This window comes from Podarcis liolepis, assembly GCF_965112155.1.
Source record: "Podarcis liolepis genome assembly, chromosome: 3".
NCBI lineage: Eukaryota > Metazoa > Chordata > Lepidosauria > Squamata > Lacertidae > Podarcis > Podarcis liolepis.
Window position 1 is genome coordinate 51,447,298 of NC_139557.1, and position 16,358 is coordinate 51,463,655.

General features: G+C 41.7%; 1 protein-coding gene and 1 long non-coding RNA gene across 5 annotated transcripts in view; one reads left to right on the top strand and one right to left on the bottom strand.

Annotated features, from left to right (window-relative positions):
* The window catches only part of ATG5 (autophagy related 5), a 29,490-nt gene extending 22,882 nt beyond the window's left edge, over positions 1-6,608 (bottom strand). The window contains exons 1-3 of one of the 4 annotated variants that reach the window (XR_014524732.1): positions 6,276-6,595; positions 3,963-4,125; positions 2,933-3,060 (exon numbers count right to left, since the gene is read on the bottom strand). Coding sequence is in view for 3 of the 4 variants with exons in the window: in XM_083497715.1 (XP_083353841.1) it covers positions 2,933-3,060; positions 3,963-4,070 (236 nt within the window). In the remaining variant the exon portion in view is untranslated. Of the gene's footprint in view, positions 1-2,932; positions 3,061-3,962; positions 4,126-5,968; positions 6,224-6,275 lie in introns of those variants that run through there. The other 3 variants (XM_083497715.1, XM_083497716.1, XM_083497717.1) reach the window with 3 other exon arrangements.
* A 132-nt stretch (positions 6,609-6,740) lies between these two features.
* On the top strand, positions 6,741-15,307 carry LOC310704377. The gene is made up of 3 exons (XR_014524746.1): positions 6,741-6,868; positions 7,388-7,482; positions 15,103-15,307. It is a non-coding gene; the product is annotated as an uncharacterized lncRNA (long non-coding RNA).
* Positions 15,308-16,358: the final 1,051 nt, after the last annotated feature.

The following is a 16,358-nucleotide window of genomic DNA, read 5'->3' on the forward strand; positions in this document are numbered from 1 at the left end:
GCAGCATTAACCGAAGTTAGCAAAACAACCTCCAAGCAAACCCTCTTTCAGCTTTTCAAAGAATAACTGATTTTGTACAGCTTAAAGTAAAAATGCCACAATATATGTTAGTCTTTCAAAACATGTTACAAGACCTTTGTGGGATTTTAGTTCCCATATCTTCGGGATACTGAAATTAACACAATTAACAACATTCCTGGCTTTAAATATTGCAGATAAGCCCTTAAGACCTATAACCACACCATTAATTTTAGAGCTAATGAGAAAGGATATCACTCTCCATTTCATATGTTTTATCTAGGGACTCAGCTAGACTGGTAAAGAAAAAGTGATTTATATGTGTTATAACATTGTGCCACCAGATGGCGACATGGAGTCCCATTTTTCTCTACCTGTTTTCCCTGTTTAAATCTACAATGCTTTAAACTGAAACACTTCTTTGATGTGGGTGGTTCATTACCCATAGGAATAAATGGCACAGCCTAGGAACACTGTTGCAAACAAAGGCAAACCTGCTCCTCCTTTCCGCACCCTCTCAGATACTAAATGGCCCTCACAGACCATGTGTTTTATTTTGAAAACTGGGCTTTGGGGAAAATGGTTAAATGGTTTTTATTTTGTGCAAGACATATAAAAAAACTATTACAGGATCATTGAACCATCAGTTTTTAATTTTAGCCTTCAAGCCATATGTAGGTGGCTGAGACATGGGGAAGGAAGGATAAAGATAAATAAGCCATATCATTGTTGTAAGTTTGCAGGCACTTCATGATATTAAATGTAAAATAGAACACTGAAGAGTGTCTTTTAGCTTTTAAAGAATGTGCTTTATGAACCAGATATGCTAAACTAGAATTTGAGCCAAGAGGAAGAAAAATGTAATAAACTTTCTCCCTGAGGCAAAAGGAAGAGAGGGTGTCAAGCAACCACAAACTCTCCATGAGTTGCTGAGAATAACAGTTTGTTATGGAAGATGTTTAAGCTTGATTTCCTCAACCACGGAAGTTCCTAATGCAAAAATAAAAATAGGCACCTCTAATATGCATGTGGTGTGCAGTTGCAGAACATCTGCTTGAGGATTCAAAAACTCGAAAAGTGATACAACTAAATACACTATCATAATTAATTTTAAAATTTTCCAACTTTTTTATACAAAAACCAATTTGTGGACAAATATTAATTTAAGAACATCAGCTTGAATGCTATGTCATTGCTTTGTAAATACCATGTATGATCAAACTTAAAAGAATTCAAATATCACAGAACTATTGGGGGAAGTTTTGAATTCGAATTATCAAGAGCTATTAACACGCTTGTAGGTTAAGGCTATGTCCATTTTAAAGAGAAACCAATCAATGATTATTTTCAAGTACTGTATTTTAGTTAGCAGAATTCTGATGTTTAAACTTATGGTCATGATTTTAGAAGATATCACTAACTAACAATCACATATTCATGAAAGTAACACAATGAACCTCACTCAAAAGCCTGGGCACATTGGAACCCATTATGTGCACTAACTATTATCAGTATCTTCTAGTTTAAAAATCCTAATTAGGGCCAACCAATTGTATTGCTTATTTATAATTGATGTCACTGTATGAAGGCCTCAAATGTAATTAAGGTGGGTAACAGATCTCTACTTCAGAAGAATGTAAATTGGGGTGGGATGTACCAAGCTGCTTGGGACTATGCAAGCATTTGTGTAACTAAGACAGTTTCGAATCTTAGTATGCAGGAACCCTTGACTTTGCAGTTAACATCTCCACCAACACTTAACTTAACCCTAATTATTGTATTGTATTATTGAAACCTAATAAGGGCTGTTGAAGATGGACTTGTCTAGATCTAACTTTCTGTTAATAGTGACTATACAGTCATACCTTGGATCCCGAACGCCTTGCGAGTCTAACGTTTTGGCTCCCGAATGCCGCAAACCCGGAAGTGAGTTTTCCAGTTTCCAAATGTTCTTTGGAAACCGAATGTCCGACACAGCTTACACAACTTCCGATTGACTGCAGGAGCTTCCTGCAGTCAATCGGAAGCCGAGCCTAGGTTTCCGAACATTTTGGAAGTCGAACAAACTTCCGGAACAGATTCTATTCGACTTCTGAGGTACCACTGAACATTACTTGCAACTATACGTTGTTTGCAACAGTTCTAACAAACAGACTTAAATACATTATCAGGCCTTTCCAGGCTGTGCAGACATATAGCGGACAGAAGCTGTTGCCTCTTTAGTATTGTAAACTGCTGTGTATTCTTATGCTGTATGTTCACTGTATACCCTGGGATTTCTGTAAAGTGGAGTGCCATTAGAAAAACCAATAAAGCCTTTTTAAAAAAATTATATAAAATAAAATTGGGGTGAGGATGGAACACAGCATGCAATTCAACTGTTAATACCAACACTTATGCCCAATTAAGGCAGGTCCATGAAATGTGAGCTCCAAAGGTGGCATGGAACTTTTAATCCTCATAGTTCACTCCTGATTTCAGCAGTGAGCAAATTATGTCTGCACAAGGCCATAGCAGCTCTACACCTGTAAACTGAAAGTTGATTTAATGGAAAGGAGAACCCTAGTTCTCAAGCTTATGCAATTCTCCGAGACCATGTTTCATGTTGGACACATCTGAAACTAAGAGATCACCATCATTTTTGTACTTGCAGAGACAGAATGGCTCACAATTGGAACTCTGTGCAGGCACTGAGAAAGCAAGAGGGAAAGCACTTTAATCCTAATTGTGCAAAATAGAATGTTATTTGGTATATTGACGTCACTGAGGAATTAATATCTTTTTTAAAAAGGTTGCCCACAATCTTAGATTTTGATAGGGCAACTTCAATTTGATTAGGCTTCCCAAGAACAATATGCAGTCAGGAAATATAGATGTTAACACTGTAAAATACTCAAAAAGTTAAATAACTTACCATTTTAGTGGTGTGCCTTCATATTCGAACCATATTTCTACAATATCCTCTTGTCTCATAACCTTCTGAAAATGTTTTTTCACTTTGTCCGTTACCAGTGTCAAGTAACTTATTCTGGGTAAAAGCAGCTGAAAGGAAAGGTAAACAGCACATCTTTATGAAAAGAATCACATGTAAAAGTTACATTAAAAATATTACTTGCTTTTCAGTCACATGAGCAGTACTTATAACATAAATAGTACTGGGCTGTTGATATGCAAGTTATGTTCTACTAAGTTCAAAGGGACTTTTATTCAAGTAAGTGTGCTAAGGACTGCAGTTTGAAAAGTGGTCAAGGTATATTCCGCAAAACACTGCTTCTTCACAAGTTCCATTTAAATAAGGCTTCAGAGAGAATCTTGGGTCTCATAGAGAAATGATATTTTAGCATAATAAACATATTCCTCATATGGACAAATGGGACTGTGCCCAAACAGGAGAAAACTACTTGCAATGACAATTAACCCTCAAGAAAATTAAAGCACACTGTGCTTAAAGAGTGAAGTTTCTTCTAAACAGGATGCTTAGGACTTTGTTTCCCTACTGAGTATTTGGAAGTCTTAGGGAAAATATTTCACCCTTGTTTTTTCAGGCTGCTGCTATTTCTTGGGAACAGAAGTTGAATCAATCTAATGCAGCAGCAGCAGATTATGGCATAGCAGCATCTAGGCTAGAATTCCTCAAACACATGGAAAAGCAATGTTTTTTTAATGGGCACTAAGGCTGTAAATTTCAAATGTTAAGATTTCCAAAACATCCAAATAATTTTACAAAGTTAATAACAGCATGGAAATTCATCCAGTCACAAAGAATTTTCTGTAATGGAAAAGCTGGAAGAAGTTCCCTTAACAGTTCTTTGTTTAATAAGCATTATCTTTCTTTCTATCATTTTTTCCAGCATCAAGAAGATGATGAAACACTGTATGTTCCTCAAGTATAGTCAAATACTAAACATCAAAATGATGGTTCTACATGTGTTTATAATACTTACATAGTAAGGTTCAGCTTCCCTTTCGGTAATCTCATCCTGATATAGGGTAAAACAAGTTGGTATTCGCCCAAACCAAACATCTCTAAGTACATCTTTGTCATCTGTCATTCTTCCAAGAAGTACAGAAGCACATGTAGGCTAAATTATTCCCCCAGAAAAACCACTACAAAATATAAAAATAGTCAGCTTTTAGATGCACATGAATCATATTATCCCTTTAGTGTACTTCCACAACACATGATAACAAGGGCATTTCTTCTTTTAATCTACAGAGAAATGGTTGGCTGAAGAAAGCTAGACAAAATTTTGTACCCCAGTACATTAAACACCTGTCCCCAAATACAAAAATGCTTAATAAATGTGAGAATTTTTTTCTCCTAGGTTCTTTTGCTGTTGTTCAGAAGTAGGAGCTGTGAAGGACTTGATCCAGATTAGGATCATAGTGCACAGGCAGGGATGGGTTTTGACCCTCTACATCACTTTGCTGCTGAAAATTCTGCCCTTCAATGCTGATATTTGTCCTCAAAGGTGGTACTACAGCAAATGGCACCTTTGGGGAGAAACAGCATGGGAGAAAAATCATGATAGGGTTGTTTTTTTCTTGAATCACTGGCACAGGCCCTAGTGAATATGTATTAACAATGAGAGGTGTTTTGAAAGTTATTCCTATAGGTGTAATACAATCAAGTCGGTTTTCAACCGAGAGTGGCTTGCAAGTTACATCAATAAACTTTCGATTACTGATAGTGAAGCGTACTCATGAGCCTTTGGTAACAGACTTTGTCAAAAGCTTTTTGGAAGTTCAGGTATATGGAATTTACTATATAACCCTTATCTATATGGTTACTAATATTCTTGATATCAAAGTTTGCAAAGAACTTCCCTTTGAAGAAGCCATGTTTCAACCTTGCTCTTGCACATTAGTTTTAATATCTCTACCAATTTACCTAAGACATATCTCTAATGCCATAATTCAATTCCTAGAAATTGGTGAGACATGTCTATTCTCCAAAACTCTGGCAAATAGGTCGATTTTAATGAAACATATATTCACTGCAATTTCACATCTTACGTGAATGTCGTATCTCAACGACTTGCTAACTTAATTACAGTTTAGCTCTAAAACAGGCTTCCTCAACCTCGGCCCTCCAGATATTTTGAGACTACAATTCCCAGCATCCTTGACCACTGGTCCTGCTAGCTAGGGATCATGGGAGTTATAGGCCAAAAACATCTGGAGGGCCGAGGTTGAGGAAGCCTGCTCTAAAACATTATTGTTTGTGACATCTGTTTGATTGCTGTAATGTATTGTATGTGGGACTGTCTTTAACTACTTACAAAACAGTTAGCAGCCTAGCAGCTGTATTTTGAATTAACTAGGGCCAGTTACTGAGAAGAAACCTCTCTGATAGTGAGTAGCAAACAGGGAGAGTGTCTTCTTAGTGGTGACATCCGGTTCACATAATTACTTTCCAAGGCTCACCTGACAAATACACTGCTGTCCTTTTGGCACCAGGCAGAAACTTTTTTTAATCCTGCTAAGTTTTTAGATTTACAGTATTTTAACAGTTGCTTTTATCACCATGTGATTATTTTCTATTCTGCACACCTTGGTATGCCTAAAGGTTTTATTGCCTCGCTGATTTCATGTTCCTGATGTATTTACAGAACAAAGAGACAGAGTCTGAACATTGGTCCTCCTAGTTCAGTACTGTACATGTTGATTGTACAGACTTCTCTGGGGGTTCCAGACAGAGGAGTCCTACCTGGGGACTCGACCTGCAACCTTCCGCATACAAACCTTGTGGCACAGCGAAGAACTATGCCCCTTGCCCTGCTGGATCAGGCTAGCGGCCCACCTCGCCCAGCACCCCTTTCTCACAGAGGGATCAAGCAAATGCCTATCGGAAACTCGTAAGTAGGACCTGAGGGGGGAGACAGCCCTTTCCCGCGCTGCAACGAATATATATGGTTTCTGGTGGTGAAATGAATCCTCCCAAGCCTACCCTCAGCGCTATCGGGTGCCTTGAGAACACTCTACATACACCCAGGCTCACGTGTGTACGTGTGAAGAGGTTTACGAGGCGTGTGGAGGAATAAATCTGTGCCCCAGATGATGTCCCCTCTCCTCCACCCCCCTCAGGCAGAGGAAGGGGTCACAAGGGCGGGGCGGCAGCCTCTCCTGCCCCGTCCAGTCTCCGCTCCCGCGTCGTATCACCCAACAAACAAGCTTCCCCACCAGCCAACTCCTTTCTACGTCGCCGCCGCCCCCTCCTCCCTGATGGGGGAGGGGACAACGGAAGATGCCGTTACCTGGCAGTTTCTTTCTTTCCTTGGCCGGGCCACCCCCTGAGTGCGAAGCTCGCTCGAGCACAAGTCAACACTGCGCAGGCTCGGCTCCGCCCACTGAGCCGGCCTCCTCCTCCTCCTCCTGCTGCCCCCCCTCCAAAGTGCTCCGCTCGCGCTAAAGCCGGGGCTCGCGAGGCTCAGGCACCGCCCACTCCGTCTTCTCTCCTCTACCCCCTCCGCCTTTCTCTCTTGGTCTTTCTGCGACGAGAGGAAGGGAGGGCGGAAGGACGCAAAGTTTCAGGGCAGCCCGACGCTCTCGCCTATTTCAGCTGCTTGGCGAACCGGAAGTGACGACAGCCAACGGCTCCTCTCTTGAGGCTTCGGCAAATGGCGTCACGCAAAGGCGCGCGTCGGATGGGCTGCTTGCTTTTGCCGAGTTCTCCCTGCAGGGGACGGTAGATTCCAAGAGAGTGAAGGACTCCGCATTGCCAACGAAATGGCGGCTATTATGAAGAACCGCAGTTTAGCATAAATACAGGGTTGCTTCTGCTAGGCCTTGCTTCTAGTGTTGGCGCCAACTCCAAACTGTCCACAGCCTGTGTAACTTTAACACAAAGGTGGGCAACCGTGTGTATTGAGAGCCATATGCACTGAGGGTGATCTGTAGTGGGCAATTGATGATGCGCTGGTGATGGGCATACAGGTGAAAAGTGTTTTTCAAGGGAGAAATCCTTAAACTTCTGCACACAATCATAAAGTCATAGGATTGTAGAATTGGAAGGGACCAATCTCAGCTCTTTATTATTTAGCCATTCTTAAACTGGGCCAATAGATTCTGTGTAAGGTTTCAGTAAGTTCAAACAAATAGTGTTCATTCGTATAAAAATAATTGCCTTCCTGCCACAGCCAAAACTCCCCCCCCCTTCTTGCCTACATTGGGAGTGTTAAATATCTACTTGTTGAGCACAAGCCAGTTGAGTAGGAATACTTTACTTCAATGGATAAAATTAGTTGACACAGCCAGATTCTCTTATTTAATTTAGATTTTTCATTGACATTATTTTTTATTGACTTCTATACCATGCCAGGCTAACAGTTGTATTAGTATTGTTTGAAAGCATAATTCATGTCGACAGATACTGCAAAGCTTGGAGAGCCAATCTAATAGATCTTCTGAGGAGATAAAAAGACCATTGGAAGAATGTCACCTCCAGCATTTTTGCAACAACAAGTATGTACTTTTACCCATATGTGATTCCAATAGAAGGATATTTGCATTGCTTTGAACATGCCAGATATAATTATAAACTCAAGGTGAGGTTCTGTGAAGCTTGGGTGGAACTAAATTCATTTGAAAACTGGACAGACTGGTTCCAAATACAATAAATGAGGCATAAGCTCAATTATACTATAGCAGGTAGGCCGAGTAAATAAAAGGGAGCCATCTAAAAGATGGGAATGCACTGAAAATAACAGTATGCCACAGCAGAGACCAGAAGTTGCTTTAGATCTTCAAACTGAAGATTAGGTAGGATTGCAGCATAGAAGTCAATGCCAAAATGAGGCTGGAAATAACCCATTAGTCTATGTATCCAATGTGTCTATATCTGTGGACAGCAGCAACATGAAAATAAGGGCTAGGTACTCTGGCTTGGATCCTACAAAAAGTTCAGTGATAATTTTACATTCCTTCCCCCCCAAAGAGGCTGTCTGGCAGGTTGGTTGGTTGGGTGGGTCTCCTGACTTTGCAGAGAGACTTTTCACATAGCTTCAACAGGGAGGATGTGACAAGAAACTTTAATTCCATGAGGAAAATTAAGTTATCTTGGAATCCAAGCTATTGCATCCCATTGAAATGAATGGGTATTGTGACAAGCGCTTGTACAAATTGAACCTTGAGGCAGGCCTATTTTGTATGGCACAATGCTGAAAATCATAGTTGCAAAGTCCTATGTTCCACCAAAAGAGTGGGCCACCTATCCATCAGCGCCCAGCTACCACACTCTTCCACCCTCATGCTAAATCAGCCTCTACAATGCACAACACTGCTTATTAGAAGCAGAGATGAGATGCGGTGTAGAAAGGTGCTTGAAGAGGAAACAGCTATAAATGGCTCCAGCATTGGTGCTCAGGTATATTCCAGGTTCAGGTCAAGATTGCCTTGATGCCCTTGAGCTACACTCCAACTAGGGCTTGGTCCCAGAGAACTTACTCTCAGTGCTGAGGTTCAGGTCCTAGGTAGCATGTGATTAGAAAGAAAATAGTGTATTTGATCAGGCACAGATTTCTCTCACCAGTGTGTCATCACACCAAGTCACCACACAAATGGGATGAGATGAAAGGCTCTCAGGTCATGGCTGTGGCTTCCAAAGAAGTCCCATGGCTCCTCATTTTAGAACTTAAGTGTTCCATTTAATAATTGAAGGAAAATCAATTGTGCTGATAGATTAGCTATTTGGAGAGAAGGGAAAGAAAAAGAGAGTGCAGAGAAAGGGCCAAGCAGGGGGGAAGAGGGAGAGAGAGTGCCAAAGTGTTGGTACGGGGGGATCATTCAGTTTGTAGCTTGAATGTTAATTCTTTAAGTGCTAAAGTCCAATACGTGAAAGCCACGAGAGAGGTGGGTGGAAGTGCTGCTTAGCAACCAGTCAGAGAGGTGTGATGTTTGATGAGTTATCATATGCCCTAGTTGGTTGTGTAGATCTGTATGTTTGCTTGAATGCCTCCCTGATATGTACAAGGCCTGAAGTAAGTAAGACAAAATCTTTCTGTTTCTTTCTCCTCAAATTATAGCCTCTATGAGTATGCAGAACACTGAGCTAATAACACATAGAGTCATATTTTGAAGACAGAACCAAAGTGTTCCACACCTCTTTGCTAAATCTCGCCAAATCAAAATTAAAGAGCAAAGCAAATAAACAAAGCAAACTTTGCCACAGCTGACAAGGAGGGCAGCAGCCTGCAAGAGCCCCAAACAGGCCGGAGCCTGTGGCAGATGGTGACGGGCAGCAGCATGTCAGAAAACAGGTGCAGGATTAGCACCTGGTATGGGTGTGCTAAGGCTGACACCAGTCACCAGAGCATCTCGTTTGGTCTTTTTAAATTATTGTTCAGTCATGCTACAGCAGACTCAGCAAAGCCATGGTTGAGCCAGCACCACCCGGCACTTCACTTAGCATGTTATCCAGCACAACATGAGGAAAGGAGCTCATCCCGAATGACTGTCAGTGCATACCAGGTAATTTAAGCTTGTGCAATTAAAGTGGATTAAACTGTTCTGTCGCCCAGGCGCATCAAATCTACTTTTTAAAAAGAAGCACATTTTATGCAGTTAGGAAAGTGTCAATTGACAAGGGGGGGGGTATAAACACCTAGCAAGCAAATCAGGACGAATGCTCATTATTGTAGAACCACTCCATAAACCAGAACAAATGCTTAGTAAAAAAACCCCACAGAGATATAATCTAACACCTGTACAAGCATTCCACAAGCAAAACTGGACGAATGCTCAATAAATAGGTGGTTTGGGAGAGAACCTAAAAGGAAATTTTCCTTACTGTTGCCCATTAAGCTTATGGTAGCAGGCAGGCACAGAGAGACCAGGTAGGCAGGGGAGGGGGAGAAAGCTGGGTGAGGCCATGCTGGCTCTAGGCAAGGGCGAACAAAGGCTAACCGACACCTGGGGTGGGGGAAACCGCCAGCTGCGCACACGTGCTGCTACGTACAGCGCATGCGAGCGACACCGCGCATGTGTTGTACATAGCAGTTTTCTGCCGGCGCCACCCGAACACCGTATGGACGGTGGCGGGATCCTCTGCTCGTGGCTGCAGTGGTGGCAGTGGGATCCTCTGAATATGGCCGTAGCGGTGACGGAGGGATCCCACTGCCAACCCTACAGTGCTCAGGCGGTGCTGGCAGCAAACTGCTATGTACAGCGCGTGTGCAGCGTCGCTACATACATCGCATGCGTGTGGGACCATGCATGCGTTGTATGTAGCAGTTTGCCGCCAGCGCTGCTCAAACACCGTTCAGATGGTGGCGAGATCCTCTGCTTGCAGCTGCAGCCGTGAACAAAGGATCCTCTACATGCGGCTGCAGCGACACAATGGCTGCTTGTGCCACCATGCCTGGGGGCGGCGGAGCAAGCACCCCACAGGGTGCCTTCTTGTCACCCCCCCAGACATGGCACCCAGGGCGCACCACCCCCTGCCCCCCTTGCAACGCCACTGGCTCAAGGAGAAAGTGGGGCAGAAGCAGTGGCGGAGCTGCCATGGCAGAATGGGGGTTCCTGGATGGCCCTTTGGGCAGCACATCCTTAAGCCTGGCAGCCCTCCTAGTCAACATATTCCCCCTTATTTCTCCAGAACTGCTAGAGATTTTATTATTCCATTTAAATAAATAAAAAGAATCTGGGCCACGTAATGTCCTAACTGGGCAGCAAACAGCATTTCTAGAACCTGGGCAGAACTCAGTTAAAAGGACTGTATTGCAATTTTTCATAGGGTTTCAAAAGATCATTACAGTACTGAGCTCCCCCCACCCCCAACACTATCTCTGGGGAACCATATCCATGAAAGTATAAACACAGAAAAAAAGTTATAGTTGTAATAACTTAAAACCTTTTATTGTATTGTACAGTGGTGCCCCGCAAGACGAATGCCTCGCAAGACGGAAAACTCGGTAGATGAAAGAGTTTTCCGTTTTGGAGGTGCCTCGCAAAACGAATCTCCTATGGGCTTGCTTCGCAAGACGACAATGTCTTGCGAGTTCCTGCTGATTTTTTCCCCTCCCCCCCTTTTTCTAAGCCGCTAAGCCGCTTATCAGCTGATCCGATCAGCAGATAAGCCGCTAGTAGCGCTAATCCGCTAATCCGTCAATGGGCTTGCTTTGCAAGACGAAAAAACCGCTAGACGAAGAGAATCACAGAACGGATTCTTTTCGTCTTGCGAGGCACCACTGTATTTACTTTGGCTTAGAGAAACTAATTGTGGCTGGTGTATTATGCTGCATTTTTTATGCTAGAACGTTAGCTTTAATGATATGATTGTTTTATTGAGCTGTTTTTAAATGTTACCTGTTGCCTTTTATTGTCACATTTTATGGGAAGAATTGTATTCTTGAAAGGCAGTATAGATGTTTATAAAACAAATAAGTATCACAAAGATTGAAGCCACCTTTCGTGGCTTTTTGACTTAGCAATATTTTGAGAAAAGCCCTGCAATTGCAACGCCATCTTCATCAAAATTCAAACGTTCTGCAAATAAATACAAACTAAAAGTAGTAAAAATATTGTTCAGGGTTTTTTATACCCATAGTAACCTTGTACTAATTTGAATATTCACTATTGCATGAATTTAGGGACCAACCTCATTTTAGAAAAAGCAGGTAGCACTTTCTTCAGTATACTGATACAATGTTGCAGAAGTAGGGCCTTTCCAGATTGGGATTTTTGTGGCTGTTTTCTGTAATAATGTCTTGACACAATAATAGTGCAGTGGTGGAAGATTTATTTTGCAATGATAGTGTGTTGGTGGTGCTTTTGTTTTTTCTGCAATGCTTCCACATTATTGCTGTCTGGAGTGGCTATAGTGCAGCAAAAGCAGGACAAAAATAAATCACCATTCGTTGTATAAAAGTTTCAGGATTTCAGAAGGAATCATAGAATTGTAGAGTTGGAAGGGACCCCAAGGGTCATCTAGTCCAAACCCCTGCAATGCAGGCATCCCTGCTAAAGCATCCATGACAGGTGGCCATCCATTTTGAAGTTATGGTATATGCACAGGTTGGAAATGGAGCAGTCTCAAAACATTTCCAGGCACAAAAGGTAGTGAAAGTAGGATTATGTGTGGCAGCTGCAATACCAACATGAGCACAATGAATCATGAATGCCCATTAGAAAGGCCCTTCCAGATTTCCTATCTTAAAATATTACACTGTTGCAACCATACCTTGTCACCACCAGGTGTCAGGGTGTTTCTGTCACTTCCACATGTCCTCCCACATTGTAAAAACTAGTTGACCAAGTTCTATGACTATTAAAAATAAATGTTATTGTGTTCAGTCGAACAGTTCTTTGGTATGTAAAAACATATTCATATTAAATAACTTCCGCTTTGTATTTCCCTCCCTATTTCTCCTCCATCAAAGGCTCAGTGCTGTAGAATAATGGCCCCCACTTGTTTAGACATTCAAGCGTAACACAAAGTATCATGTTCAGATCAGTGGTGGGGAACCAGATGTTGTTGTTTCAATTTATTATCCACCCTTCACCCAGAGCAGATTACAACAATTTAAAATTCAATATCATGTGGGATTACATCTGCCACCATGCCTGACAATTAGCCATGCTGGCTGGGACTGATGGGACCTGAAGTCTACCAGTATTCAGAGAGTCACAGGATCTGCATGCTTAGTATAGATTAATCCACAATTTCTTTGTTGGTGGGAATGAGAATAAAAGTACTAGCCCATGTCTGATTCAGTCTGAAACTGCTAGTGAAAATTTACTATAGATACTCCAGCAAGGTTGCAAACCTGAACACATTTACAGTGGTACCTCAAGTTACATACGCTTCAGGTTACAGTTTCAGCTAACCCAGAAATAGAGCTTCGGGTTAAGAACATTGCTTCAGGATGAGAAAAGAAATTGTGCTCCGGCAGCGCGGCAGCAGCAGGAGGCCCCATTAGCTAAAGTGGTGCTTAGGTTAAGAACAGTTTCAGGTTAAGTACGGACCTCCGGAACGAATTAAGTACTTAACCCGAGGTACCACTGTACTAGAATGTAAGTCCTGTTGAATGCATTGGGACACTTTAGCAATCATACGTAGTATTGCTCTCTTTAAGTTTAATGACCATGGTCACTTCCAGATGACCTGTTTATTTAACATCCATTCCAATGATAGTGAGGAAATTGTGACATCAGCTGTTACTGAGCATTCATTCTGAGGGATACACAGCCTTGTGTCAAACTATGGCCCCACAATTTCCAGTGCATTTTTTAGTCACCAATAATGGACAGCATGGCCGGGCAGTGGCATTAACGTGACCTTCTGACTTATTGGGAAGGAGAGGAATGAGGTGGTAGAGAGATTGGCATGGTGCAAATGCACTGACAGAGCCAGCCTGGTGCTCCTGTTGGTGTGTTTGCACCACACTGACCTCCCCACTGCCTTCCTGGTTAGCAGTGACTCAATTGTCAGCAGGTCAAGGGAGTACTGTTGACTAGCTATCAGCTACTGCCTGTCGCTTTCCTTACTGCAAAAGTATGCTGTTGTTTTAATGTTTTAAAACAGTTTGGAAACACCCAATAATAATACTTTGAAAAAACACAGAGATCTATCTTCAAAGAAAAGCCCACACAGAAGTTTCATGTTGTTGTTTTTATTATAAACTATGTTTTAAACTCATGATTGAGTTACTTATTAAATGATTTAGTGATGAAAGTCTAACTCCAAGTGTATAGAAAGGGGAAAGAGAGAGCCTTGTAAACATGACTGGATCTTAAAAAGTGGTTGCAACTTAAAACACCCACCACTAAAAGCAAGCTCTTTGGGCAAGTTACATTCTCCCAAACCAATGATTTTAGGAGGGGTGTTAGTTTTTCTGGAACTATTTCAAAATACGTTGCTTGGGAAATGTATTCTGTATTTTCGTTTCCTGCCAAGCAGTTTCCTAGGATGAAAGAATGGTCTTTTCAGATGGCAAGGTTGATGGGCCAGTCCTTGCATGCAGCAAGGTTTGTTTTCCAGTAGAGGGAGGAACACGCAGCAAGTTCTTTTCCCTGTACCTGGGCATCTCTACTTGGGTGAAGAATCAGCACACTGGGATAAGTGTGAACAGTTAGCTCTCGATGGAGGTTGTTCCTAGGAACCCTTCCCTAGGCTCTACCGCCAAGTGAATCTTATAAAGCAAAATGCATACAGTGGTACCTCGGGTTAAGAACTCAATTTGTTCCGGAGGTCTGTTCTTAACCTGAAACTGTTCTTAACCTGAGGTACCACTTTAGCTAATGGGGCCTCCCGCTGCTGTCGCGCCGTCGTGCGATTTCTGTTCTCATCCTGAAGCAAAGTTCTTAACCCGGGGTACTATTTCTGGGTTAGCAGAGTCTGTAACCTGAAGTGTCTGTAACCCGAGGTACCACTGTACTTAGATAAGCTCACAGGCACAGTTTCCAGCTTTAAAAAAACGAGGAGCTTCTGTTGTGCTTCTGTTGAGAGTCATTTCACATTATGACACAGTTGCAAAAACATTGCAGTATTGTTGCTTAAGTGCTGCATTTTCTATGAGTTAGGAAGGAATGTTAATACTGTGTCAATTATTTGAAACTGGAACTGATCCTACATGTCCATGCTTTTTAAAAGTAATAAACAAACAAATCATTGCTGCAGTTGTGGGAAACATCCTTACTAATGATATTATGTTTCATCTTTGATCCCACATATTTTTAATTGCATTGAAAACACTACTGAACTAGCTGCACAAGAGGACATTAAGTTAGTAAACAACTTAATGATTTGGAGCAGTCGGGACTTGCAGTTTCTGGTTAAGAGCAACTACTACTACTCCAAACAGTTGCTAGAGCCTTGGCGGATACACGGTTGCAAGCTACCCTGTTTTCAAAGTTTGTGTGGGCTTTGCTGGGGCTCTGATGCCTGCAGTGATAGTGGGGGGTGGAACTGCTTGTTAGTGCAGTGGCCTTTGGGTACTCCTGATCAGTGTAGCAGTTTTGTGTCATACTCTTACACTGCAGTCCTTTACATGCCTACTCAGAAGTAGGTGCCATTAAGTTTAAAGCAATTCATGCCCAGGTAAGTGTGTCTGAATTACAGTTTTGTTTTGTTTTACACATTCTCAGAAATATGCTATACAGAGCAATCTCATACTTACCAACTCAGAAGTCCCAGCAAGTGAAATGCAGTTTACTCCCAAATGGATGGATCTGTCACTTTCAGTTCTCTCGGTTTCTTCTTTTTCCAATCTTCAATTCAGCCCTCCATATTTCTGCAGCAATTTGCATTAAAAAAATTCTTCAAGAAAATACAGCAGCATTTGTGCACATTTCTCCCAATAAACACCTTTTTGTGTTCAGGTTTTACATTTATGCAAGCAATTCTCCCTACTGCAATGCACTTTTGTATGATATTTCCAGTAATGCGTTCACTTTAATAGCCTTTCCCAATATATTCATTTTTGTAAACAGTGTTTGGTTGGAGAATGCCATTGCAAAATTGAATAATTATGAATTTCAAAGGATCACTGTGGTTTGGTTCACATATTGGTTCCAAAAAATGTATTACAGTGGTACCTAGGGTTACATACGCTTCAGGTTACAGACTCTGCTAACCCAGAAATAGTACCTCAGGTTAAGAACTTTGCTTCAGGATGAGAACAGAAATCGTGCTCTGGCAGCGCGGCGGCAGCAGGAGGCCCCATTAGCTAAAGTGGTGCTTCAGGTTAAGAACAGTTTCAGGTTAAGAACAGACCTCCAGAACGAATTAAGTACTTAACCTGAGGTACCATTGTGTGTATATATATATATATATATATATATATATATATATGAGAGAATATATTCATTTTCACAGCAAAAAAAGTTTATTATATTGTAGCTTAAACTAAATGTTGATGAAATCCTCATATCTTCACAATTATTAAAGGTGCCAGAGCCCTGCCCTCTTTTTCATCTGGCTATCCTATTCAGTATCCACACATATACCCCAAAATTGTAACTGAGTATTTTAGATGGTCTACACCTACCTACACCATGCTGGCCACATGACCTGGAAGCTGTACGCCAGCTCCCTCGGCCAATAAAGCGAGATGAGCACTGCAACCCCAGAGTCGGCCATGACTGGACCTAATGGTCAGGGGTCCCTTTACCTTTACCTGTATATATTAGTTCAAATCATTTTGCATGTAGCATTCATGTATTTTCACACATTTTCCCCCTCATTTAATATGAATTTGCTGACTTTTGATAGGTCTCCATTGCAAAATATTGATGATGATTGGCTTGCCCTAAAGAACCCCATTTATTGTTGCCATACCTTGAGTCGCTAAAATCGTAACGTATGGATGAATGTGCCGGTTTGCCTTTTCAGATCAGAATCA